Source organism: Achroia grisella, unplaced genomic scaffold (genome assembly GCF_030625045.1).
Source record: "Achroia grisella isolate CSIRO2021 unplaced genomic scaffold, CSIRO_AGI_Agris_v1 utg544, whole genome shotgun sequence".
NCBI lineage: Eukaryota > Metazoa > Arthropoda > Insecta > Lepidoptera > Pyralidae > Achroia > Achroia grisella.
Genome location: NW_026712929.1, coordinates 753309 through 779626, shown reverse-complemented (window position 1 = coordinate 779626; position 26318 = coordinate 753309). Strand labels below are relative to the sequence as shown.

Below are 26318 nucleotides of genomic sequence, written 5' to 3'. Positions count from 1 at the left end.
AATATTACAAAATTAAATAAACCTCTTTTTAATAACAATGTTGTTCTATTTATTACTTAATAACGTTTATTTTTAATCCATAGGACGTGAATGGAAGCGAACGTTTTTGACTTGAAATATGCACCTACCACCTAATTAATATCTACACTATTTATTTCTCTGTCTTTTTTCGGAACAATCAACATATACACAATATGTGACAACAGCATTGTTAGCATTGCTCTTTAATTCCGATTACCTCATTCTACCCCTCCCCGTCACCTTCTGCCCTCCCTCCGTACAGGCTATCCTTCATTGATAAGAGTATGAATTCAGTCGATGAAATAATATTAGTTCAGTAACATACACCGATTATATGTTATTGCTATACCACATGTCAAGTGAGTATACAGCTTCTGTATGTGTAGTGTATTTTTTTTTGTTTATTCAGAAAGATAGATACATTGTATTGTATCATATAACTTGCTAAACTACAGTTTATATTAGCAGTTTCTGATGTAGACTTTGTGATTGTCTGTGTGAGTACTTCTATCTCACTTATTTCAGCGAAGCGACTGGCTCTTTGTAAGTAGATAAGGCAATTTTATAAGTATAAATATACATATAATGATAAAGTAAAATTACAGGATACAAAGGTTTATTTGTCCGTAATGGTAACACGTGGTGTAGTCATGGCCCATAAGTTTGTATGTCATTCCATTTGCAGTTTTTCATATAAATAATTATAATATAATTAAAACGCTCCCTTTATCAAAACAAACTATCCGAAATTGAAATAGTCCACTTTGTACCAAAATTAAACCTATAATTCGGTTATACATTTTATGTTTATTTTCATTTCTGGTTATCAACAATCCAATAGTTCACAGTATGATGCCATTTTAAAAATTATTAATAATTATACCTAATTGTTCATTTCTTGTAGACACACGATCATGACATTGTTATTATAATGATATATTTCTTCACATAACTTGTTCTTCTTTTTTACATTAAGTAGATAGTTTTACCACCACAACCAAGGATGTACACATAAAGCATTATTATTTCAAAATCATATATGGTGGTAAGTTAGGTAAGTTGAAATAAATACTACAGTCACGGTGGTCAAGCGGTTTCGCAGGTTCGATTCCTCGGATGTTGCAAGTAATCGTGAGGTATAATTAGTTTGAAAGAATATTATTTGATTAGCATTTTAATTTTCAGATCAGGACAATAAGTATGGCTACTACGGTTCTATCGCTTACGTACGTACTCCTATGTACTCGTACCGGCCAGTACGTCGTGTGACAGAGCCACATCAGCCACCAAATGTGACCGCCCGAAGTTAGTAGGTATTATTAAATTAAAAGTCATATTAAAGCTTAGTACTACAACAACAACTAGTTACATTCAGCGGGCATAAAATACAATTGATTTTTAACTTGAATTTAATTTATTAAAAAAAACTATTATTATTTTGAAACACTAGATTTAAAGTATTTTAAGTTTATTTATACAGTGTTAAATGTTTTTAATTTTTTGGCAATTAAATTCTTTTGTTTTAACCCGCAATCTTTGTTGGAAAATGTAAGCCCATTCTAATTTTAGCTATCATTCATATTTTTATAATGGTTTAAAATCGCTTTAAAGAGGATTGTTGAAGAAGTGCTTTTTTATGATTGTATATTAAAATAAATATATTTTTAGTTTACAATTATTTTTAATATCGTAAATCAACTTCCGACCTTAATGTCAATATATTTTAATTTCCAGTCGATGGGAGACGAGGAAATACTAGACAAGCCGTTACTATTCAACAAGACACGGCACAGTCCACTACAATACCAGTCACTAAGACACCAGAGGATACAAGACCGGATAATATTCAATGGATTCTAGCTAATACGAGAACAGTTAAAACTCTTCGAAACAAAGTATTAGTGGCAGGACATGAAGGCAAGGACGGTAGTCCATTTTGCATCATTAGAGCGAACCACATCGATGCATTAATTCCAGGAAAACTGGCTATTAAACAAGGATCTGCATGTATAACCCATAACAGTGCAGAAGTTCAAGTAAAAAAATTCGAGGTAAATATTTGATAGTTTTTAAGTATAATGTCATCTCAAAATTCGCTATTTTGTTACTACACTGGTACCTATTCTGTTTTTTTTTTTTATTTTGGTTGTGTATTAATAAAACTATACCATAATTAATACTGGTACATCATTCTCGTCTACTTAATTTATATTTGATTTGCATTAGGTAATCTACTATTTCACACAGCGCCATCTAGTCCCAATCTAAGCAGACCTTGTGTTAGGAGTACTAAACGACTAATAGATATACTTAAGTATTTTTTTATTAATTAATATAAAGAAAACGCCCATTACAATACAAAAAATCATATTCATGAATGCATTGATTCCGAAGTGGGGATAACAAAAATCGCACAGTTAAACGCAGTGTAGGGCGTTACTTAAGTGGGTAGCGATTCAAAATTTTTCTAGGCCACTTTATCTTGTCCCGGACACATTCTATCATGTCTTTTGCAACTACATCCTCCCACGCCCTTTCCTTGGTCTGCCTTTCTATAGTTTCGGTAGGTACCATCTAGTTCCGTAGAACCGGTTCTTGTTACATTTAAATAAATATATACTGTTTCAGGTGTTATGTGCCAACCCTGATGATGTGTGCTGGCTTTCAAATAGTGACGGCAAGGTACCACCCGGAGCCGTCGCTGCTGGCTACACCCAGGCTGGTGAAACACTCTATATCGGGAGAGTAAATAATTTAAAATCTGTCATCCCAGGCAAAGTAAGTTTAAGGAAGTCAAATAACTTGTCTGCTTTAATCATATGAAAGATTTTTAATTTAGACTACTTAAGTATTGGATTTTTACATTCATATTATTATTAATGATAAGTAGATCATTGATAATACTACAAAAGGAAAAGTTATGAAGATTTGAATATGTTCAATTATATATATGAAGTATTAGTAAGAAATTAAAATTCAAAATCTTATAACAATAGGTAAAATCATATTTTTTGTAACATAAGGGCATACATATGTTTTAACAATTATTATTATTATTATTAAATAGTAATCCTTTTCGTCTTTGCAGATTCAGCCCAGTAACAAGTGCTGCTTCATTTCAGTCGACGGAATAGAAATTTGGTACAAAAAATATGAAGTTCTATGCGAAAATATTCACTAGCCATCACCATCGTCTTTGCCCGCACAATTGTGTAATGAAAAGTCTTCGAATTAAAGAGTAACTCATTCGTTACTTTACGCTCTTTTTTTTTAATTATGTAACCAACAATTATAACGCGACTAAATCATTCATATTGTTTGAAAACTACAACTTAGGGTTATTCAATATATACAATGTTTTTTTTATTTGTGCTTTTTTAACCAATAAAATATGGTATATGTATAATCAAGTTGTTTAAATGGTCAAAGTAAAATTTACAGATTATAGCAACTGAGAAGTTGTATTTTAAAAAAACATGGCTAATTCATCAGTTATTAATGTATTGCTTTCGAAGCACTTGGCACGAAGTAACAACCTAGGGAAATAGATAGTATTTAGTAGTTTGAACGAATTATCAACGGCTCAAACCATTGTTTTCTTCGAGCGTTTATTTTTAGTCACCTGACCGTTAAAGACAACTTTTATTTTTTTGCACCTATGAGAGCTTAAAAACTTAAAAATGAGTGTTATTTCAGGCCTTGTGGTCTGGCAGACGTTACATTCTCAAATGTAAAAAACTCTGAGCTATTGAAAAAATATTATTGAAGACCATAATTGTAATACAAGAATGTTATATACACTCTTGTATTATGATTATGGTCTTCATAAGGATGTATAATATTAAGGTATTATATGAATAAATAACATTAATATCTACAGAATCAGTTTAGAACTTAACACTAAAAACCTTAAAAAATATAATGTACTATATATAATATATAAAAATATAATATAATATTTAACTATATAATATTATGTTATCTGTGATTTAACTCACACAACAAAAAACTACCAAGGTATAATCTTTGTAATTAAATAAACTTCGAATAACGCAATAAGAATTTAATATATATATGCTTCATTTTATCAAAATCATTACCATTATTTACGTCAACGTATACCCTGCAGTTATTATTCATCATTGCTTTGCCTTTATCCCATTATTTGGGGTCGTATAAGATTAGTTACCAATAAATAATATGAAAATAAATCCTCAAAATAATTCAATAAGTAATTGAGTACCTCATCACGTTTATTTAAATGATTGAAAATACGACTGTTTAAAATTGCTAAAATTTAAGTTTAGTTTGAGTCAAGAATTTTCTATTCTATTATATTTCTAGATAGTTCATTTCATTTCATTTAGTTTCATTTCATTTCAGATAATATATTTCGAAATATAATATATAATAATGTAAGGATTACTTGATTAAGAAGAAAAGAAAAAATGCGTATATGACCAAAAAAGAAATATTTCCGCCGTCCCTAAAGCGAAAATGCTGCTCAACGAATTCCTTGGAATGCATATTAATTGTTTATTGTAGCATCCTTTTAGATATTTTTTAAACTGTACAGTGATCAGATGTGTTTCTGCGGACTAGCGGGATAGCGACGCAATCCAACTGCCACCAAACACCTTGCTGTGAAGCAGTGTTTTGTGTGGGGGGTTATAGGGTCAGTAAAAATAGATACAGGGTTGAGAGGCAAAACTTCTTAGTCTTCCGGAATGGGTATGTATATTACTATGTGGACAATCAGCATGTTTCTCACTCGCCATTACGCAGAAAAAAAATTGTCCATAAAAAGAATCGACGAGTAACAAAAATTGTACGTGTCCACTATAGTAAGTAATCCGTAGTTAATTTAACAAAATCAATAGCAATCAATCACTTTTAATTCTAATCTAATTTTCGACTCTAATTTTGAAGTGACATTAAAATATAAGTGAGTCACATACTCAATAAAATGTTTGCAACATTGTGAAATAGTCAATTATATAATTTATCAGATCAGTTATATCAATGGGTTATCCTTTTGTTCATAAATTAACGTTTTAAACAAAATAAAGATAAACAAATGACTTAATTACATACTTGCTGTACCTACTACTCATATATAAAATAGCCTACACACGGTCCAGTAGGGGCAATGTGGGCGCAGTAACGAGGAGGGCCCTGGATCGGTTCTAGATTGCAAAAATGTGTCCCAAATTCACATATGTAGAACTGATTTTACCCCCACCAAAACTCAAATATACCTCTGATTTTAGAACCGTGTCGTTGAGTATTAATATTGGCGCCGAGTCTTGTCTACAATTTCGATACACACAAGAAGCTATGCAGATCGTCCCTCACTACTGCTTCGATATACAGCAGTGTATAGAACTTATAATGAAAACAAAGACCCTTACAAATTATGTTATACTCGTACTCTTACAAGACTTATCCCAAGTCTGATTCGCAATTAACCCACATATATTTATAGTACACGAAGCAAGCATGGCTCACCCACTCTTCGCGTGTCTTAATAATCAATTTTATCTAATCATATAGATAATTCAGTACAATATATCGATAATATGAATCATAAAATGAATTTATCAGTGAAAGCACGTAGACCAATACTGTGTTTTTGTATATTACATGCAGTGTTATTGTTGTTCAACTAAAAATTTAACGAGTTGCCTTGTCATGGCATGTAAGTATACATTTAATTTAATTACTGTGTGTTAGTGACATAATTCATAATAATAATTTAGTGTTCAGGACTACTGATATGATTTCCAGAGAAATTTCATTATGTAACATGTTGCTAAAAAATCTTATGCGAAACTGAATATCTACAGTTTTTAGTAGTACTTTTTGTTTAAGACAACTTGTAATTGCATCTCTCAACCAAGTTAATCAAGTAAAAAGGCCTACAGATACTAGAATAAATAATGAATTCAGGTACCATCTATCTCTGCATTTACCAAATTTTGATTGGCGTTGAAGCTAATGTAGTCGTGGTATTTCAAACTTTTGTTTTTCTGAAACTGATTTTTAATTTTAATGAGAATATTAAACACATTTTTTCTTAACAAATCAAATATTATAACGATAAAAGATTTGATTCAACAAAATTTTATAATCAAGTAGTAGCCTAACTTGAATATGTGTTTTATCATAATCGGTCGAGCAAATCATGACATACCTACCGATACAGCTTGTCTAGACTGAGTATAAAATGTTTTGTTATTTTATTAACAAAGATGTTTACACAGATCATGCAGATCATGTCTATGACGTTTTTATTATTATGTCAGCTAACAATTGTAAATACATACTTAAATCACCATATACATATATGGTGATTTAAAGATGTCTTTGCAAGAAAGCCATTGTATTAATTATTTCTGAAAGACTGCGCAGTTGTAACATCATGTTCATCGTCGACTCTCATTACATTTATAGTATGTAGACTAGCAACTTTTTTATATAACACGTAGGTGGCAAACTTAGCACGGTTTCGCACTAGTGTGGGTACTGTATATGTAAAAACATATATACAGCACGTCTGTGAGTAATTATCGAAATGACAGTGACAACCATATCAGAAACAAAATGAAAATAATATAAACATTGCAATTTTAAGACTAAACCAATAACGCAACTACGCAGTTGGTATGAAGGATTTAATTTCCATTACTTTTTGTCTAAATTTGATCAGTTTCATTAACACTATCATAGATCTTTAGATAGATATATTATTTGGAACTAATACTGTAGACAAATTAACGGAGAATACTTATATATACTATATATACTATATAGGATGCAAAGAATAGATAATGGAACCAGGTCATTTTAGACTAAAAGAAGAACGTAAATACTATACTTAAAAAACTATTCCTAGGCATAATGTTGCGTAAAAAATCTATTGAAAAGCCTTTATACGTCTAGGTAAATTCACACAAAGCTAAAGATGAAGAAGTAGGAGATGAACGCTAATAAATGACAGAAGGATTAATTCACTTGCTCTAATGGAGCCAAGGTTACAGGGCCCCCAGACATTACTTATTTGCTGAGTAACGAAACAGGTTGGATATATGTTAGTGTATATACATATATAATATATTTAGTGTATTAAATTATTCGTGCACTTGAGCGTGTGCGAGATGATGCTGGTGATCTCTGCTGTAAAAACAGCATTAGTATACACATATTTTTAAAAATATAACAGTATTAACCTTCCAATCTGAAGCCAACGACTGCATCTTAGAATGTTTGTAAGTTTATTATACTGTTATTGTACTAATAATTACTACAATAAGCACTCACACGTCAAAAATATTTACATTACACATTCGCATTTAAATTTTCAGACTTACAACCACCAGGATCACCGCCGCAATACAGACGGTATTCTGCTCGACCAAAGCCCTCTTCTTCAATTTATATGGCTCCTGGCTCAGTTACTTGCGTAATATCCCCAACCATTGTAGTATTTCCACACCAAGTAACTGTCAAGTCTCATTCCCAGCAGCAGCCGAAAGAGACTTACGACAGATTTTTTTATCATAAACCAAGACTACATTCAAACAATTTCGTCGAAAAAGGTACTAAATTACTCTATACTCTTGAAACGTAAGTATTACGACGAAATTCCATTTTTATTATAATATTACTTTCAAGTTAATTTCAAATTTAGTTATGCCAATACCGATATCGATATTCGTAAATTTATGAAGTGTGTACCGACTATTTCAAACAGTATTCTCTATTGTTCGTAACTAATTACGTTTAATATCTTATATATAAAATTCTCTTGTCACCGTTTTCGTTCCCATACTCCTCCGAAACGACTTGACCGATTCTCATGAAATTTTGTGAGCGTATTGAGAAGGTCTGAGAATCGGCCAACATCTATTTTTCATCCCCCTAAATGTTAGGGGTAGTCCATTCCTATTTTTTTTTTATTTTAAGGCAAAACAACGTTTGCCGGGACAGCTAGTCTTATGTATAAAATTCTCGTGTCACAATGTAACTAACCATACTCCTCCGAAACGGCTTGACCGATTTTGATGAATATTTATATGTATATTCAGTAGGTCTGAGAATCGGCTTAGGTTTAGCATACCGCTTTACTATCCGATGGTCGCGGGTTCGATTCCTCGCACGGTGCAAACATTTGTATTCATGAGTATGATTGTTTGTATCGGTCTGGGTGTTTTCTATGTATGTATTTACGAAAAAAAATATTATCTTTATATATATATATATATTTGTATCAGTTATCTAGTACCCATAACACAAGCTTTAGTTAGCTTAACTTGGGTCTAGATGGCGCTGTGTGAATTGTTCTGAGATTATTATTATTATATTATTTTATTATTATTTAGAATTGAAAAATGCATACAACCCGAAATTTTCACACTTCTAGCATGAACTCTAATTTTTTTATAGCGTTATTAATTTATATGGCAAAACAACGTTTGCCGGGACAGCTAGTTATTATTATAAAAAGCGATCTATTTCTTATAACTAATTGTTTTTTAGCGTTGGAATTAGACAAAATGATAAACAAAATATTGTCTGTACAATATTAAAAAAATTTTAAAGAATGAGTAATAAACCTATTCTCGAACTCACCAATAATAACAAAACTAGTAGCATAGATAAGCTGGTAATAAACAATTATTACACACACGAGTTTATCGTAAAAAGTACCGAAATTTGTTTTATATTTAACATTATTATATTTATATTAAACAGTGTTACATTTTCTTAAATGTTTTTATATAATTATTATTTGTAAACACAATAAATTTGCTCAAAAAATATTGAGAAATCTCTATAAAACCAAAAAAAAAATACTTTAATCAACAGTGCTGGACTGTTTAGCTGTGTAAAACTTTATAAAACTTGTTAAGAAAAACGGCAATAATTATTTACTTAAATTAAAAATTAACAATGGTAACATCTGCTTATGTTCTACAGAACTTTATACAAGCTCTATCTAGATTTGCTCTACCGATTTTGATAAAAGACACATTTCTTTAGTATGCAATCATTTTCTGACATCCATTCTGAGTGAATAAAATATAAAAATGTAATGGGACATCCATTACTCATAAATTTCCTAGACTATTTCTCCACAACAAAGAATTCATTGTACAGATTCTTCAACTCTTATTTAGTTATAAATAGTATATACTAGCTTTAGTGTGTGATACAAATCTACAATTTTTTTTATGTAATAAATTCTAGATCCCATTAACTGGGTGTCCTCTACGATAGACAGAGTCCACGATATTCAAGATGAAGCACTTTTAGCAGGAATAGATGAAGTAGATGGCAGTCCACTTTACATCATTAGAATGTACCATAAGCGAGATTTAATTCCTGGGAAATTAGCAATTTCACGCAGGGAAGCATATTTACCCTATGGAGGGAAAGAAGTCAAAGTGATCAATTTTGAGGTAATTATTTGTGTAATTGGACTAGATTTAGCAATTTTTATGTTACTGCAATGGTAATAAAACAGATAGTAAGTGATCGTGGCCTATACATATAGATATATAACTTTGACACCCTGTAGCGCTCTAACAAAGCACTTTAATTCCGATGGCCGCGAATTATATTTCTCGGATAGTACAAATATTTGTATTCATGAGTATGCTTGTTTGTATTGGTCTGGGTGTTTTCTAAATATATTATGTATGTATATACAAAAAAATATACCAAATAGACAAGATGGCGCTGTGTGATTGTCGAGGCTTATATATTAACAACGACACAAACTTCACATCAGGTTAGGACGCCTATTGTAACCTTCATGCATAGCCATTCAAGACTATACTGTTATACCTAGACCGTACGGACGTAGCCTGTACATTTTCTCTCTTAATATAAACACTTCTTCTTCTTCTTCATCTCACTCTTAATATAAACACATTACAAAGTAAGCTCTTTGGTGGCTGAAATAGGTAGGATTTTGATAGTTTCACTTAAATGTTTTCTGCACAAAATAAAAGTGGCGTACATAACATTTTATATTTTTTATAAATGCGATTGTTATCATCCAATTTTGTAAGCTTAACAACTACTATAAGTAAATCTTATATTATTCATATTTCAGGTGTTATGTGTTCCTAATAGTGCTGTCCGCTGGATTAGTTCTAGTCGTGGTAAGGTACCACCTGGAGCAATACCTGCTGGTCAATCGGCTGAAGAGATTCTCTATATTGGCCGAGTAAAGCATATGTCCTCCATTACCCCGGGCAAAGTAAGTTATAAACGATATCTTTGTCTCTCTAAACATAAGGTAGCATTTTAACTCAATTAAGTATCTAAGTACCTTCTTGTTGTGTTTTTACTATCTTATATGATGATGAACTTTACCTCAAAGATTATCCTATAAAACTTGGTTTCCATTCTTGCTAGCTAAGTTGTTATTACATATATACTCCTACTTACGAGTTATTGCGTCAATGATTTTTGTAAGTACTAACTACACTGGATGGATTATCTGGAGACAAAGTTATTTATCTCCCAAGAATACTGAAAGAAGCTAATGAAATTTACAAATATTAAAATTTCAATAGAGAAAGCGATTTTAAGTTATCCCACACATATAATCCAGCGATAGATATATTTCAAAGTAAGTATAAAGCTAAATAAATATGCTTAAAAAAATTGAAGTATTACAGTGATTGTGTCTTGTAGTGACTTTTAAGTGCTTTACAGTAGTAGTAGTGACGATGTATGTAATAAAATACTAAGAAGAAGACGGATTTGTCTGCTCGTTTGAGTGTTTACATCAAGTGTTAAGATTATCATAGTAAATATCCCGTTTATATAATGTGTAGATACGAATGTAACCAACCGTGAAAAAAGTTTGAAGTATTTGAGATACTTCAAACTTTTTTCACGGTTGGTTACATTCGTATCTACACATTATTTGAAGTACACATTAATGACACAGAAAATTGAAGTATATGTAATAAAATTGCATGCAGATTAAAATCCTTACTAATATTATAAATGCGAAAGTAACTCTGTCTGTCTGTCTGTCTCTCTTTCACGCCAAAACTACTGAACAGTTTTAAATGAAATTTGGTACGCAGTTAGTCTAGACTGCGAGGAAGGACATAGGCTACTTTTTAATGCGAAAAAAGAGTTGTAAGGGGTTGAAAATGGATATACAATGTTATCTTTATGCGGTTGAATAGATATAGTGTTGTACATATATGTCATTTTTATAAGCAGCGCGCATGCGAAGTTGCACGCGCAACTGATTAGGGTAAAAGCCGGATAGATGCCCCACTTTTCGAAAAAGCTTCATATTTTAAAAATATGAACTTTCTGGAAATTTTCAGTATGTATCTCTAAACATAGGTCTTTTATCTTGTATAAAAGCCTATTTTTGTATACATATTTAGCACTGGTTTTGAATAAATACTGTTTTATTTTACCTCGAAGAAAAGGGATAGTTGCCTACTGTGGCGGATAAGCCTAGCGTGGAAAATGCTTCGGAGGATACTTGCCTCGAGGGGGGATAGTAACCTCGGTATGATTTTTATTTCGGATAGAAAGAAATTTATATCAATTAGAGTAATCTTTATTATTTATTTAACAGTATTTATAATTTACTGAGATTGAAGAGAGGAAAACTGGCGTCTCCGTACTTCTATATATGAGAGATATATAAGAAAATATCCTGTTGTTGGCTTTGAGAATTAAAAAAAGACTGGTAGTCTTTTTTTAATTCTCAAAGCCAACAACAGGATATTTTCTTAGAAAACATAAAAAATACAATAAGTTCAGACAAGAAAGTAGGTATGCAGATAGAAATTTGTATTTCTATTGCTATATATAGGTACACCCTTATATAAAAAAATTGTTGATTACTCTTTTCATAGCGTCTTCTTAAAGTTTCAGAGGATATTCCGTATATTCGAGAAATTTCATCGATATCTTTTTTTTTTGTCTCAATTCTTCGAAGGCAAGTGCTAAGCGAACCAGTTGATATTGCGTGGCACCACGCCTGGTTTTCGCTTATATTTGCAAGGGATTTTGCTTATCTAGAATAAATATATACCTAAAACAGTGAAGTACATATTTATTTGATTTACAACAAGTTAGAGTTAAAGTAAATTCGAAAAAACAGCAAAAAAAAATTTAATCCGTCTTTCCTTGTTTAGAAATTTTAAATCATTCTAGGGCAACTATCCCCGACAGTAAGGGGCGACTATCCTTTTTGATGCGTATACTTGCCCTTTTTATTTGCGAAATAAATAAAAATAATTTTGCAATAAAATATAATAAACAATGTAATTTAAACTGTAATGCATACAAAGAAACAAAAAGTTGACTGAAACCACGATCAGTTATAAAAATATTCAATAGAAATGACTTACCAATATAAATATAACGCTCGTCAAAGTTTCGCCGCGGTACATTTTGGCTCATTCTGATAAAACACATACGGCTATTCCGATGGCTTATGTGTCTTTAATGCCTACGGGGTGGTCACTACTTATTGTAGTAAAGCACCAACACAACTTATAATCATAACATAGTTTTTAAAAAACCGGGGCATGTATCCCACCGAGGCAAGTATCCGGCTTTAACCCTATTGTCAATCCGTTGTCTCCTTATAATTAAATATATACGTTTACTCTGCAATTTTATTTTATAAATACATAAATATAATCCTGGTACCGCCTATAACTGGTGACCCCGCTCTTGGACAAGAACGTAAGAACATATTCATATTTTTGAAGAACAAAACGACATATAATATTAATAATTTTGTCTATATATATATGAACATGTCCTTGGAGGAAACAACACCTACCGAGCTATTCAGGGTCGGAATACGGGTTCCTCCCTTCTGGCCAGAAGAGTTGGAGATATGGTTCGCGCAAGTAGAGTGACTGTTTGCAATTTCGAAAATCACAACTATTGATTTAACAAAAAAATATTAAAATTTTCAAAAGAAAATAAAGAAATTTTACATTGTTTATTAAATATAAATAAAGACGACATTTAAAATTTGTAAAAATTACCATTCAAGGGCTAAAATAAAATAGCAAATAAAAGTTTTTATGGAGATTCGTCACATTGAAGCTAGAACTATGAAACTTTTCTCATTCGTTTTTTTGTGTTAGTTTAATAAATACCGTACTGATATTATGAATGTAAAAGTTACTCTGTCTGTCTGTCTGTCTGTTTCAATTACATGCCAAAAACTACTGAACTGATTTAAATAAAATTTTGTACACAGGTAGTCTAGATAAATGGATTGTAAGAGATTGAAAGAGGAGGTTGTATAGAAGTATCATCAATTTTAAAGGTTGAAGCTTGAATCCTATTTTTTTGGCTATTGATTAAATATAATTAAGGAAAATGAGTTGTAAGGGTCAAAAGGGGAATAGAAATGTATTAACATGTAAATGCAGGTATTAACATTTTTAAAGTTTGAAAGTAATGTTTAGGCTGTTCAAATAATATAAATATATAAAAAGGGTTGTAAGGGGTTGAAAGGGGAGATGTAAGGTTGTATGAAATTATCGTCATTTTTAAAGCTAGAAGTTTAAAACTTATTTTTTAGGCTGTTGATTGAATTGTATAGAATTCTGTTAAATTACTAAATATTTGCTCATTATTTGGTCAAGGTCACTATTTTACGCGGACGAAGTCGCGGGTACAGCTAGTATTAAATATTTACAGAATAAGCACATTTTTTGTATTTAGTTTTAATCGATAGATAAGAGATAAAGAGTTATAAACTGTTGTCATATGCTATACTATGTTATTATTCTGTAAATTTCCAACAGTGAAATAATTGTCCAAGAACTTCGCAACCATTGTAGGTTCCGAAGTTTCCTTATCTCTTAACAAAATCCACTGTCTTTTTGTAATATAGTATAGATATAATAAAGATGACCGACATATTATAGATTAAGTATATATATTATATATATGTCGAATCAGGAATATCTTGATCTCTGACCGTTCCTCGCGGTAAATTGAGACAACTTTTCAGTTCGTCGACCGGACTCCGTACAGTGGTATCTAGCGGCACTTGCGTTCTATAACAGTTTTATTAGAGAGGGCTGTGCTATATTCGGAAATTGCAACATATATTCCTTTTACTTTATATTATGTATTTCTATCTTTCCAGGTTCACCCTAGTCACAAATGTTGCTACATTTCATTCGGAGGAAAGGAAATTTCATACACTTCCTATGAAGTTCTGTGCAGTTTTACTGGCTAAATAATTATTGTAATACTTACTATAATATAAATATTTAATGTATAATATAATTTACGTTTAATTACGTTTTTTTATATTTCCTTACTTTATAATAAATTAAATAAATTATACTAAAACCGTTGTTATTGTAATTTTAAAGTACCAAACTGTTATACTACACAGAGTTCAAAATATAGAATAGATATATCCTTAGTAGGCATAATACGATAATACGAGTAGTATTACGAGTTATGTATATGTATATAACGTACCAATTAAACAAAATTTAACATATAAAATCAAAGAAAATATTGAAAATATATTGTACTGATGTATAAGGGGTGTGATGTATAACACGTAGATATTATTTTTGATAATGTGGCTACGGCGCAAGTACTGTTTACAAGTTAAATTTACTTAATGCAAGTTACTGTTTACGTACCGTTTTACAAGTACTGAATAGGAATAAAAGCTGATAAGAAAAAATAAACTGACAATAAGTTTAAACAAACAAAAATTCCCTTGATTTATGTTATACATATATTAAAAACAAACCAACTATATATAATATAATCCACGTTGAATTAATCTGTTAGGTGGTCAGTAAATGTATATAACGATAAATAAAGTGACAATGAAAATGAAATTTCCACGTTCCACGAGTAACATTTTTAGCGGCACACGGATCAATAGGGACTTTTGGGATTTTGTTTAGAACCACATAAGGAAGGCCAAAATTCAGCTTTTGCCGACATTTGATACGATAAGAGTTTTAATTGTTTAATATGTTTCTCTGAATGGATGAATCTTCGCCTATATTTATTAAACTAAGCTTCTTAAGCTTTTGCTCCTGCCCATCCATTTACGGGTGAATCAGTTACTTATATATTATGTGGTACGCAGCCTCAGTACTATAATCCGCATAACAGTTAATGTTAACTGTGAATAACAAATCATAGATATGCAGCAGAAACATTGTCGGGGAGAGAACAGAGTTTTGCCGGACGATAGCGTTCATGTCCATGCTATCGAAGCAATTACCATCGACTACAGTTTTGTCGTATTTGCCAGCTAAAAAACTATCGACCCGTTTACAGAATTCCTCTGGTATTTCGTGCTAGAGCAAATTTCGATAGAAGTTTTGTTGCCAAACCCCATAGTCACGGGTCACGCACTATGGGGAAGACGCACCGCAATTGCCCCAATCTATGTTTGGTCCTTTTGTATGGATGTCTTTTCTTTAAATTATAACTTTTATGACGTTCCTACGAGACCTCACCTATTTTTATATTTATATTTTATAGTTCGATTATATTTTTATCTAATCATGAATTATCAACGTAGTCGATAGTCATTCAATAGTTACTAAATATAGAGTAGGCTTATGTAAGTATATACTTTTAATGCAGGGCTATTAGGCATATGAGAGGAGGATGTTCATTGTCCACATTTGTCTCTTCATAGGAAATAACGCAGAATATTATCAGAATTAAGTAGAACTCTATTCTACTAATCTACATAAATTGCAGTAGAGATAAGTATCACAACAGTTGCATACTGTTGGGTATGCTACATTTAATAATAGTTCTGAATTGAACATTATGATTAACACAATATTATTTATTCAACATGTTATATGTTGCACCGCAATGAAGATGGCTCGATCCCTTCTATATCTGGTCGTGTATATAGGGAGTCTCCAGTGTCGGGCATCTTTAAATTATGATTTTTATGAACAATCGTACGATGCGGGACTCCCCCTATTTCTATATTAATATTTCCAATCTGATAATATTTTTATCTAATCATGAATTTTATCAGAGCATAACTTGGGTAGACGTTTAATTTTCTGAAATCATAAATAGCGGACTTATTATTGAAGCCACGTCTTAATATTACGTGATAATTCGTTCAATTATTTTTTTGCAACTATGTCAGGTAAGTATTGTAATATTATTATTTTTTTTTGCTTCAGTTTCATAGTGAAATATTTAAAAGCGATTACAATATAATATACCAATACATACATTCTCGGGGAAATAGATCTTAACTTAACTTAACCTATGACTGTTAAACAAAGTGGTCAGTTGTGTTTATTTACAACGGTCTCTGCACTAAGCATAGCTTGTATCGCAGGGGCCAGGCTATGTTTACCTATTTAGTTGATTTTAGGACAGTCAGTTCTAATACAGCGTCTACATAAAATTTAATATTATAAGGTAATTTATTAATTAAAATAAAGATTAAATGTGTGTGTGTGCGTGTATGCGTGTATGTGTGTATGTGTGTGTCTGTGTGTGCGTTTGGATGTGTTTGTTTATGTCTTTGAAGTTATTTATTTTGTGAGAATGGGGATGCTTAGTTTTGTAACTCAATAATGTTCTCCGTTTGCGAGTAGTTAAGTTTTAGAAGCCAGGTCTCTGCAGTTTCCTTAGCCTGTCTAGTCTAAAGTTAGATCTCTTATATCTATAAAACGACATGTAGTATTATATATTTGTGGAAGAAGCGAAGTAGGGTGACGTTTGGCAAATTTTGTATGTACAAATGGGATAGGGAGCTTATATACCCGTTTCTTTAATAATTGTTCGTAGTTAGTGGATCTGAGGGCATAACTGTGCATACTTAGTACTGCTTTCCGAATGAACAATTGTCGTACACGTAGGACTTTACATTCCTTGTATAATAAATCTGTGCTGTATCGGAATGGTTTTCGTAACATTGTTTTCAGAACTGCTCGTTGAGCCCTTTCTAGTTCCATCATAGAAGTTTTCCCAGCCCCACCCCAGACTCTAATACAATAGGTAAGTTGTGACTGGCAGAGTGCCTTATAAACTAATAACAGTACCTTATTTGGGGCAGAACGTCGAAGTCCTCTCATGATGTAAACGATTTTCCTAATTCTTGCTGAGAGTTTAGATATATGTATTTTATAATTTAGATGTTGGTCAATGATAATACCCAGATACTTTATGTTCTCTGTGCGGGCAATAGTGGTGAAGCAGGAAGAGGAATGCGTGTTATGTGTATGGATTTTAAGGGTTAAAGTAGAAGGAGGTTCTGACGCTTTTGTTTTATGAAAAGCAATATACTTTGTTTTTGCTGTGTTTAACGTGAGTAGGTTTCTCTCTAGCCAGGTACTTATTGTAGTTATTGCTTTTTGAGCGATTTCGTAAACACTTTCCCACGAAGGTCCTTCAAAAACCATAACAGTGTCGTCAGCATAGCAAATGGTATTAGCCCCTTCCAGAGGTATATCTAAGATATCTTTCATGTACACAAGAAATAACGTAGGACCGAGTATGCTTCCTTGGGGCACGCCAAATTCTATAGGACTATCATTACTGACTTCGTTATCAACTCGAACACGTTGTTTTCGGTTTTTTTAATAGCTAGTGAACCATAGCAGAGGTATGCCTCGGACGCCAAGACTTTCTAGTCTACGCAATAAAATTATTGGGGAGACGGTATCGAAAGCCTTGGCTAAATCAAGAAATATACCAACACAAAATTTATTGTTATCTAGAATAGCAGATACTGTTTTCGTCAAAAGCAAAACTGCGTCATCAGTAGATTTGCCGCGTCTGAAACCAAATTGATTCGCTGGGATAAAGTCATTTTGTTCTAGGTATGTAATTAATCTTTTATTTACTATTTTCTCCAGTATCTTAGAATAAGTCGTTAGTAACGAAATCGGTCTATAGTTACAAGGATTACTTTTATCTCCGTCTTTAAAAATAGGTGAGACTATTGCGGTTTTCCATTTCTCAGGGAAAATTCCAGATAAAAGGCTTAAATTAAATATATGGGTAAGTGGTTTTATAAGTACTTCCATATTCTGTTTTATAAGTTTTGGTGTAATTTTGTCCACTCCCGGAGAGCTGTCGGGTTTCAAATTATAGATAATATTTCTTACCTCTTCTTCGTCTGTAGGAATCATGAAGAATGAATGTGAGTTTATAGTTTGATCTTTGATGCATGAAGCTAAAGATTCCTGGGTTTCAGAGAGCGATTCCAAAGTGACTGTAGCCAGAGATTTTCCAACATTCACAAAATAATTATTACAGACGTCCAGTGACTGACTCTCTTGTGTCGTTCTTTAAGTTGGTAAGCTCTGAAGCGGGCTTTACAGCTTTATTTAGGTGGCATATATCTTTTATTGTCTTCCAAAGTTTATTTGGATTGTTTTTATTTGCCTCCAAAGTTTTAGTTTCGTATTCTGTTTTTAAACGATTGAGAAGGTTTGTAAGAAAGTTTCTGTATCTTTTGTAGGTCAATTGAATTATTTCATTTGAAGGGTTTTTCTTTGCTTGGTGATGTAGTTTATCTCTGTTTTTTTGACATTTTAAGAGTCCCGGTGTAATCCAAGGTTTTATAATAAATTTTCTGTGACTAATTTTAATTTCTAAGATATTCCTATTGATTACCGTATTTATGATTTCGTCGAATTTATCTATACCCGAATTTATGTCGTTTGATTTGAGAACAGTAGACCAGTCTTGAGAGCCCAGATCAGTTTTAACAGAATCATACTCTATTTTATACAACGTACGTTTGGTTTGGGGTTTAACACTGCCTATACGCATTCCTAAAATGCATATACTATGATCCGTTCGAACAAATTAAGCCTACAGCTTGTACTGGATTTTTTATATAATAGTGATCCAAACAAGCCATGCCTCTTGTTGGTTTTGTGATAGCTGGAAGCAATTGATGTTCTGTAAGTAGGGAAATATATTCAGAGCATGGATCACTAAGAGGCATGGCGTTTATATCAAGATTTAGATCACCTGTGAGTACTATATTATGTTTAACTTTAACATTCAGTAAGATGAGATCTAGCGAAGATATAAAATTATTTATACTGGTGAAGGAGGGAGAGCGATATATGCCCAATATAACTAAGTCTTTCAGCTTGATTTGTAAACAGTTACAGTCATCGCAGTCTGCATCCTCCACACAGGCATCAATTGAGTATTTAACGTACGCAACTACACCGCCACTTTTGTTTATAAATTTGTGTGATCGGAAAGAGTTGTAGCCTTGTATTTGAGGGATTATTGTATATTCGCTTAACCAGCATTCTGTCAATATTATCACATCCAAATCTGTATTTAGCCGTTGCAGTGTGACCTGAAAGGCATCAAAGTTTTTGTGGAGACTTCTTATATTGAAGGTGAGTGACTTAAAATTAATGCTATTACATAAATAGTTACTACAAAAATCAACGCCATCGAGTACATGACAGTCAATAGAGAGACTTTCTTCCACGTCTCTTACTATGTTATCTATTTTTTATGGTTTTTTCTTTTTTTTTTGTAGTTATAACTGTCACTATCGATAGAAAATTGATCATCAAGACCTGGTTTTCTGGAGGAGTATGTGTAAGTTTTTGTGAGTTTTTTAAAGTTGTTATAGGGAATTTTGTACAATATGGGACTAAAATTAAATGTATTAGTAACAATAAAAATAAGTTAAAAACAAAAATAAGATAGACTAGGAAAATATTTTTTTTTTCGTTTGCCAACATAATCGTATGATGCTTTATTTTTCTGTCGAGCTACCAATTTTCTCATCAATATCTGAAACAGATAAAATTCGAACTGCAGGTTTTCCGTCATTTTTCCTGACAAAAATACCGCCATTACGAGACCAACAATAACGAAAACCATTTTCTCGTGTTCGTAGTCTTGCCTCACGAAATAACTGTCGGTTGTGTTTGGTTAGTCTCTCATTAAAGTATATTTTAGTAGGATTTCCATTTGTAATATTTTCTGATGTCAAATTTTTACGAGATTTTCCAGCTCTTATTAGTTCGTCCCTTTTAGATTTCCGTAACAGCTTCACAACAATTGGACGAGAAAATTTTGATACATCTGTTGCGTTCTTTGCTTTTTTGGTACCCACACGAATTACATCATCGATGTCAGTATCTTCCAGTTTTACACCTATTTTCCGTGCAGTGGTCAATACTAAATGATGAATATTTTCGTTTTCCGTCTCCTCTATGCCGACTATTTCCACTTCATTCTTTACATTGTCTTGCTCTCGTAACGCGAGATGTTGTTCTAAATTACTAACCGTTATTTTAAGGCTGTGAATTTCTAGTTCCGCATTCTGTAGTTTATTTTTATACTCTTTTAGAGTATCTGACAGTTCAGCCGATATAGAAGATACTTGGTTTTTTATTTCGGTATTTTGCTGTTTGACCTCCGTCATTTCCTGTCTGAGCTGACGAAGTTCCGTTATAAGTAATGATTCCTTATTCGTTTCAGTGTCTTCAATTGTGTTTGTGACTTTTTGTTTTGTCACTTGCGACTTGCCACCCCGGGGTGCTGTGTTTACGTTGTTGCAGTTTTTACTGTTAGTGGAAACTGTAGTTTGAGTTGAACGCACTGGAGTTAGCGTGTTGTCTGTTTTTGGCCGCATGCAAACACAAGAAGGACATTGCCATTCGTCTTTGTATGATTTTGACAATTCGTGATACTGTTCTACGGAAAAATTTATACAGCTTAAATCATATACCTTTCTACACCTAGAACAGCATAAAACGTTGTTTTTATCTAAAATTTTGTTATTGCAGCCAGCGCAGGTATTATTCATTTTATTTATTTCTCTGTACTTCGTTGAGTTAGACAAGTGAACTTTGTACCTTTCGAACGGTATGCGGCCGGGCCGTAGCAGCGGCGCGGCGGCGGCAGTGGCGGCAGCGGCGGCTGCGGCGGGTGCGGGTAGATGTAGTGAATCACGGGTTGCACTGGTCGGTGACAAGCGGTTAGGCGACGATGTAATTTAGTAATTTTGAATATTTACTCGTTGATATCTTCTCGAAAAGCACAGTTTAATGTGTAACTGTTATTTTAAATTTATTGTAGTGTTCTATCTAATATATATTAAAGTTGATCTGTTTATTTAACTTAGATTATCAAAAGTATTTTTATAAAATACAGGTTAACAAAATAGACACGTCTGTTTAGAATCGCTGCCCACAGCGCACTGTCAGGCTTAAAATGCTTATTGGAGTAAATTGAATACATATTATACATACCTACTATAATATGTGTATAATATATAGTTCTTAATAGTACTTAGTAAAATTGTGATGATTTAACGTATTTTACACGAACAATAAATTTTAATCAATATATAACTCTGTTCCGGTTTTTTAAGGGATGATAATGGAGTGATGCTCTCGCTAGCGCTAACGATATACGCTCGCGGGGCACCAATAAAGGATGATAATATTATATGAGTACGAGGTCAGGTCAGTTAGCCCATCGTGGTAAATTCACCAGAAATTTAATACGATGGTTTCCAGTGGAAACCGCGTGGAGGTCAACCTGGCTGATAAATTCCTAGTGAATTTGTCACGATGAGCTAACTGACCTGAGCTCGTGTTCATCTTATAATACTCCACTGGTGTCTCGCCAGCGTAAACCGATAGTGCAGGCGGGTGCCCCATTCCATTATCATCCATAAAAAAACCCCAATGCTGACAATGCACTATACATTGCAATAGGGTTATTAAAACACGTTACTCACAATCCTCTTCCCCCCACTCAAGTACAGTAAAGATCACATACTAAGTGTAAGTGTCTGTTAATAAGAGTGAGAGATGAACGACATTATCAAATAGCAGATGAGGGTAGATATTCTTTATAATGTCTGATACGTTAGAAATAAAATTTTAGCCACATCTGGTATTTGTTAAATAATCATTATATTTTTTATTTAGAAAATTACTTATCTGTTATTTTTGAAAAAACCTTTATCTAAAGTATTTTCATCACCTTGATAACCATTCAGTCAACCAATCACTTACAATAATAATATCAATTAGGTAAGTACATGTATAAAAAAAATTAACACTTGTTTATGCAGTTAAATAACATGCCTATTTAATTTTATTAAATGAAGCCATACAGTGACTCTAAATATGTATATTAACTTTATGAAAAAAAAATACGTACTATATACATTATTGTCTTCATGTTAAAGACGTGAACTAAACTGTAAAATTTGTTTATAATAGATAGATACCTACTGATTCTTTAAAGCGTAATTTATTTGACTTATGTGGACTTTTTTCTACTAGTCGTACATCAGTTGCTAAATTTGGTGTAGGCTTACGTAGATACACATTTTTAATGCAGAGCTATAAAATTCATAGGGCAGGAGGATGTGCATTATCCACATTTGTCCCTCAATAGAAAATAACTCAGAAATCTATCAGAACCAAGGAAAATTCTCTTGTAATAACCTATATAAATTTGAGAATAGAGCAGATAAAATATAAATAAATATAGGTAAATGCTATAAATGTCATCAGTTGCGCACTGTTGGGTATGCTACATTTTATAACAGTTCTGAATTGAACATGTATTATGATTAACTCAAATTTATTGACTCAACATATAACCAAACATAATTTAATACAGATTACCTATTAGTTATCTAGTACCTACTCACAACACGTAGTAGCTAGTCTAGATGATGTGTGACTTATACTGGAATATACCTATTCTTAATGTGATGAACACTGTTAGTAACTTGAAAGTAATATAAAATATGATATATACATTAAATTATTTGATATTGGATATTAGGTCAAGCCTAATTACCATTAAGAAACTAGGTCTACTGTCGTTCAATTACAATTCGTTTAACATTTTAATGTATATCCAGAAGCGTAGCGTACCTTGACGGGACGGAAAAGGCACAGATTTCAAACAAAGTAAAAAAAAATATATAAAATTAAAAAAAAATATTTCTGTCACTGTTTCCAAAATTTTAACAAACAATTCAAATTAAATGAATACTGTCCTTGCCTTTTTACTGTTGCTAGATAGCGCTATACCTACTTTACAGACAAAGTGAACCGTTACATACTCTTGATAAATTCAAAATGTATCTGTGCCTAATAATATTATTGGATGCAAATTTCAGGTATTGAATGGATTTCGTCTTCTCCAACCTCATTTCTACATCTTCGAGCGCTAAAGGTGGGCAACTATTGTATAATAAGAGCGCACCATGAGCGAGAATTAGTTCCAGGATCACTAAACAAAATAGAAAAAGTCGCATATATACCCTACGGTGGAAGAGCAGTGCCAGTAAATAATTTTGAGGTATGTACTATTATTTAATTTAAGACCAAAATAAAAATAATATCAATAACAACAGTTATTCTATAATAGTATTAACCCTGCACATATAATAAGTTTCAACCTAACAAAAAGATGTGCGTAAACGTTATATTTTTGAGAAAATTATCAAAAACTTTATGGAGAGTTTTGGATAATTTCCTAACATTTTACAAAATGAGTTAGTTATAAGGTTCGTATAGTAATTTTAGTGCCAAGGAATTTCTATATCTAGATTGAATACCTAATCTTGGACATATTTAGATATATAAATAAATGTCTTCTTAGAATATGTTTTTTACACTTAAAAGGATATTAGTAGATATTTTTAACAACAGATTTTATTTGTGACTAATGCTACTTTCTGTTACAAATAGAAATAGTTTCATAGATTAATTAAAAAAATAATATTTTTTCAGGTGTTATGTGCCAAGGGTAGTGATGTGCGCTGGCTCACATGCAGTGCCGGCAACATACCTCCCGGAGCTATCGCCGCGGGCCGCTCACAAAACGGTGAACAATTATATGTCGGCAGAGCACACCATAGAAATTTAACCATTCCTGGCAAAGTAAGTTGTAGAAAACATGTTACAACTTTTTTATGTGACAAATACAACATGCTTGACATACATGCATGTTATAAAGATATGCATATCACATGCATTGCTAGAGAGGACTAACATACTATACTTCTGTATCATAGAAATGTACAAGAATAAGAAATTGCTTTATAATGACAGATTATGCCTGATTATTCTGTCTTGGAAAATTGAAATCCTTAAATGTTTTTACTGAGCCATACTACTAATAAAACGTGAAACTGTAACCTTTCTATAACTAAACTGCTGAACGGATATTAAAATAAAACATGAAAAACACATAGAAATGACAAATAGAAGCTATACTGCTATTTCAAAATAAAAGACTGACAGCTAGTATGATATAAATATTTAGGTAAATCAGACTAATATTAAATATACGAAAGTATGTGAGAATGAATTTGTTACTCTTCCATAAAAACTGCTAACGGATTCAAATGAAATTTAGTAGGTATATATGTTCTAGATAGGTGGCACTGGCAACTAGTAGTTTTTTTTCGGTTTACTAGAGCGCTTCGTTGGCCTCGGATGGCCTTAACAGTTTCACTAGTGGCTGAAAGCCAACTCCATATCCGTCAGGATATGACTTTAGTCTGAGGACACCGCTAGGGGCTCGAACTTCGGTTAAGACTGTTGTAATTTCAATTCCTGTTTGAACTGGACGAGGGATTGGTCGGAGAGGGCTAGTAGTATGTAAGTGGTGGTGTAGACAACAAAATTTATAATTTTTAAAATGAATAGATAATGTATAAAAATACATGTGTTCATAATTTTATAATAATTTTAAATAATACATCTTTATCCTTGCAGGTACACCCTAGTCACAAATGCTGCTACATTCCTTATTCAGGGGCTGAAGTTCCGTGCCAGACATATGAAGTTCTATGTAAAATGTACGCTTAAACGGACGGACACTCCAAATATATAAAATATTGCTTGCGTGTTGTCGTCTATTCTTCATTCCAAACACTATCCTAAAATTAGATCCAAATGTAAATAATACAACTCATAAAAAATCTTGTAGTATATATGTATATAATACAACAGATTCTATAATAATACATAATATGATTATTCCGAAAAGAACTATCTTAATATAGATACTGAATTCTATGTAAAGAAATTAGTTGATACAAAGCCTATATATACAACTATCGACATTTAAAAAAAAATCCTTTACCTATTCAATTATTATTTAACAACGGTAATTTATATATTACTATTACTATTAATCATGTATTATCATAATATCTATATTATTAGACTTGTAAAAAAGTCGACGTTGGTTTGTGTCTCACCTATTTCAGTTGCTGAACGGTTTGCTTTATAAGCTGCGTTTCGGTTGACGGGTGAATGATGAGACAGTGAAATTACAGGATACGGAAGCATAATATCTTAGTTCTCCGGAATGGCAACGCTCGAGTGTGTTGGTGTTCACATATAGACGCTTACATAAATATAAAATGTAAATAACTGAGTTAAAAAAAGAAATTCAGTTGAAGTTCTTGCCAGTTCTACTAAATAGAATCTGTATATTAAACTGGATGGTAGCGAAATAATTATAATGAAAAAAAAATGACGTGCATAAGCGGCTAAAATGCCCTACTAGAATAATTTTTGAATTGATTTGATTATAAAATCAAAAAATCATTATTTGGTTAATCCTATAATAATTTATCCGTATTATCAATAATAATCCGTAATTAGAATGACAATTGATGGCCTCAGTGGTCTAACGGTTCACACATCAGCACAACACATTGCCTTACTTTCTATCATTGCGGGTTCGATTCCGGGCACGGTACAAATATTTGTATTCATGAGTATGATTGTTTGTGTAGGTCTGCGTGTTCTGTCAGTTGTCTGGTACCCATAACAGCTCTGCTTAGCTTGGGACTACATGGCACTGTGTAAATTTTCCGGCGAAGCAGTGAAGCCGGGCAACGGCACTTTTACAAAGAAGAATGCCAAGATAGAAGATATGCCAAGATATTTAAGTTAACTTTTTGCGCCTTTACGTGAGAAGAAGGTGCAATAAAAAATCGGAGATTCCTGTCTAGTTTTTAATTTACTTGAAAATGGTTTACAGATGTTGCGTATGATAATGCGTATGTGATCGTTAGCGAATTTCGAATATTAAAGGTTAGCGTATCGTCTCTGGCCCGCTGAAATTCGACGTTTCAGTGCTGTAGTATCAAAAATACAATTTGGGCCACACATCAGTACAACCGCGCATGAACACCAACCAACTACACGTTATTACAGATAGTCAACATATAATATCTAAATAAATAATCTAGAACTAGAATATTACTT

General features: G+C 32.3%; 1 protein-coding gene across 1 annotated transcript; it reads left to right on the top strand.

Moving 5' to 3' along the window:
* Window positions 1–292: 292 nt before the first annotated feature.
* LOC131847953 (uncharacterized) lies at window positions 293–24905 on the top strand. Its single transcript, XM_059197683.1, has 15 exons — window positions 293–380; window positions 1207–1326; window positions 1756–2072; window positions 2650–2799; window positions 3110–3201; window positions 4624–4752; window positions 5292–5472; window positions 5632–5719; window positions 7386–7619; window positions 9271–9482; window positions 10142–10288; window positions 14192–14279; window positions 23207–23388; window positions 23823–23972; window positions 24813–24905. The coding sequence occupies exons 1-15, from the start codon at window positions 356–358 to the stop codon at window positions 24903–24905; spliced, it is 2208 nt and encodes a 735-aa protein (XP_059053666.1). The 5' UTR covers window positions 293–355.
* The last annotated feature ends 1413 nt before the right edge of the window (window positions 24906–26318 follow it).

Excerpts from the sequence above, each read along its gene's own strand:
- LOC131847953 (XM_059197683.1), top strand. The coding sequence starts at position 356 with ATGTTATTGCTATACCACATGTCAA. Across the intron at positions 381-1,206 it reads ATTGCTATACCACATGTCAA|ATCAGGACAATAAGTATGGC; the intron begins GTGAGTATACAG and ends TTTAATTTTCAG. Across the intron at positions 4,753-5,291 it reads TTCTTAGTCTTCCGGAATGG|AACCGTGTCGTTGAGTATTA; the intron begins GTATGTATATTA and ends CTCTGATTTTAG.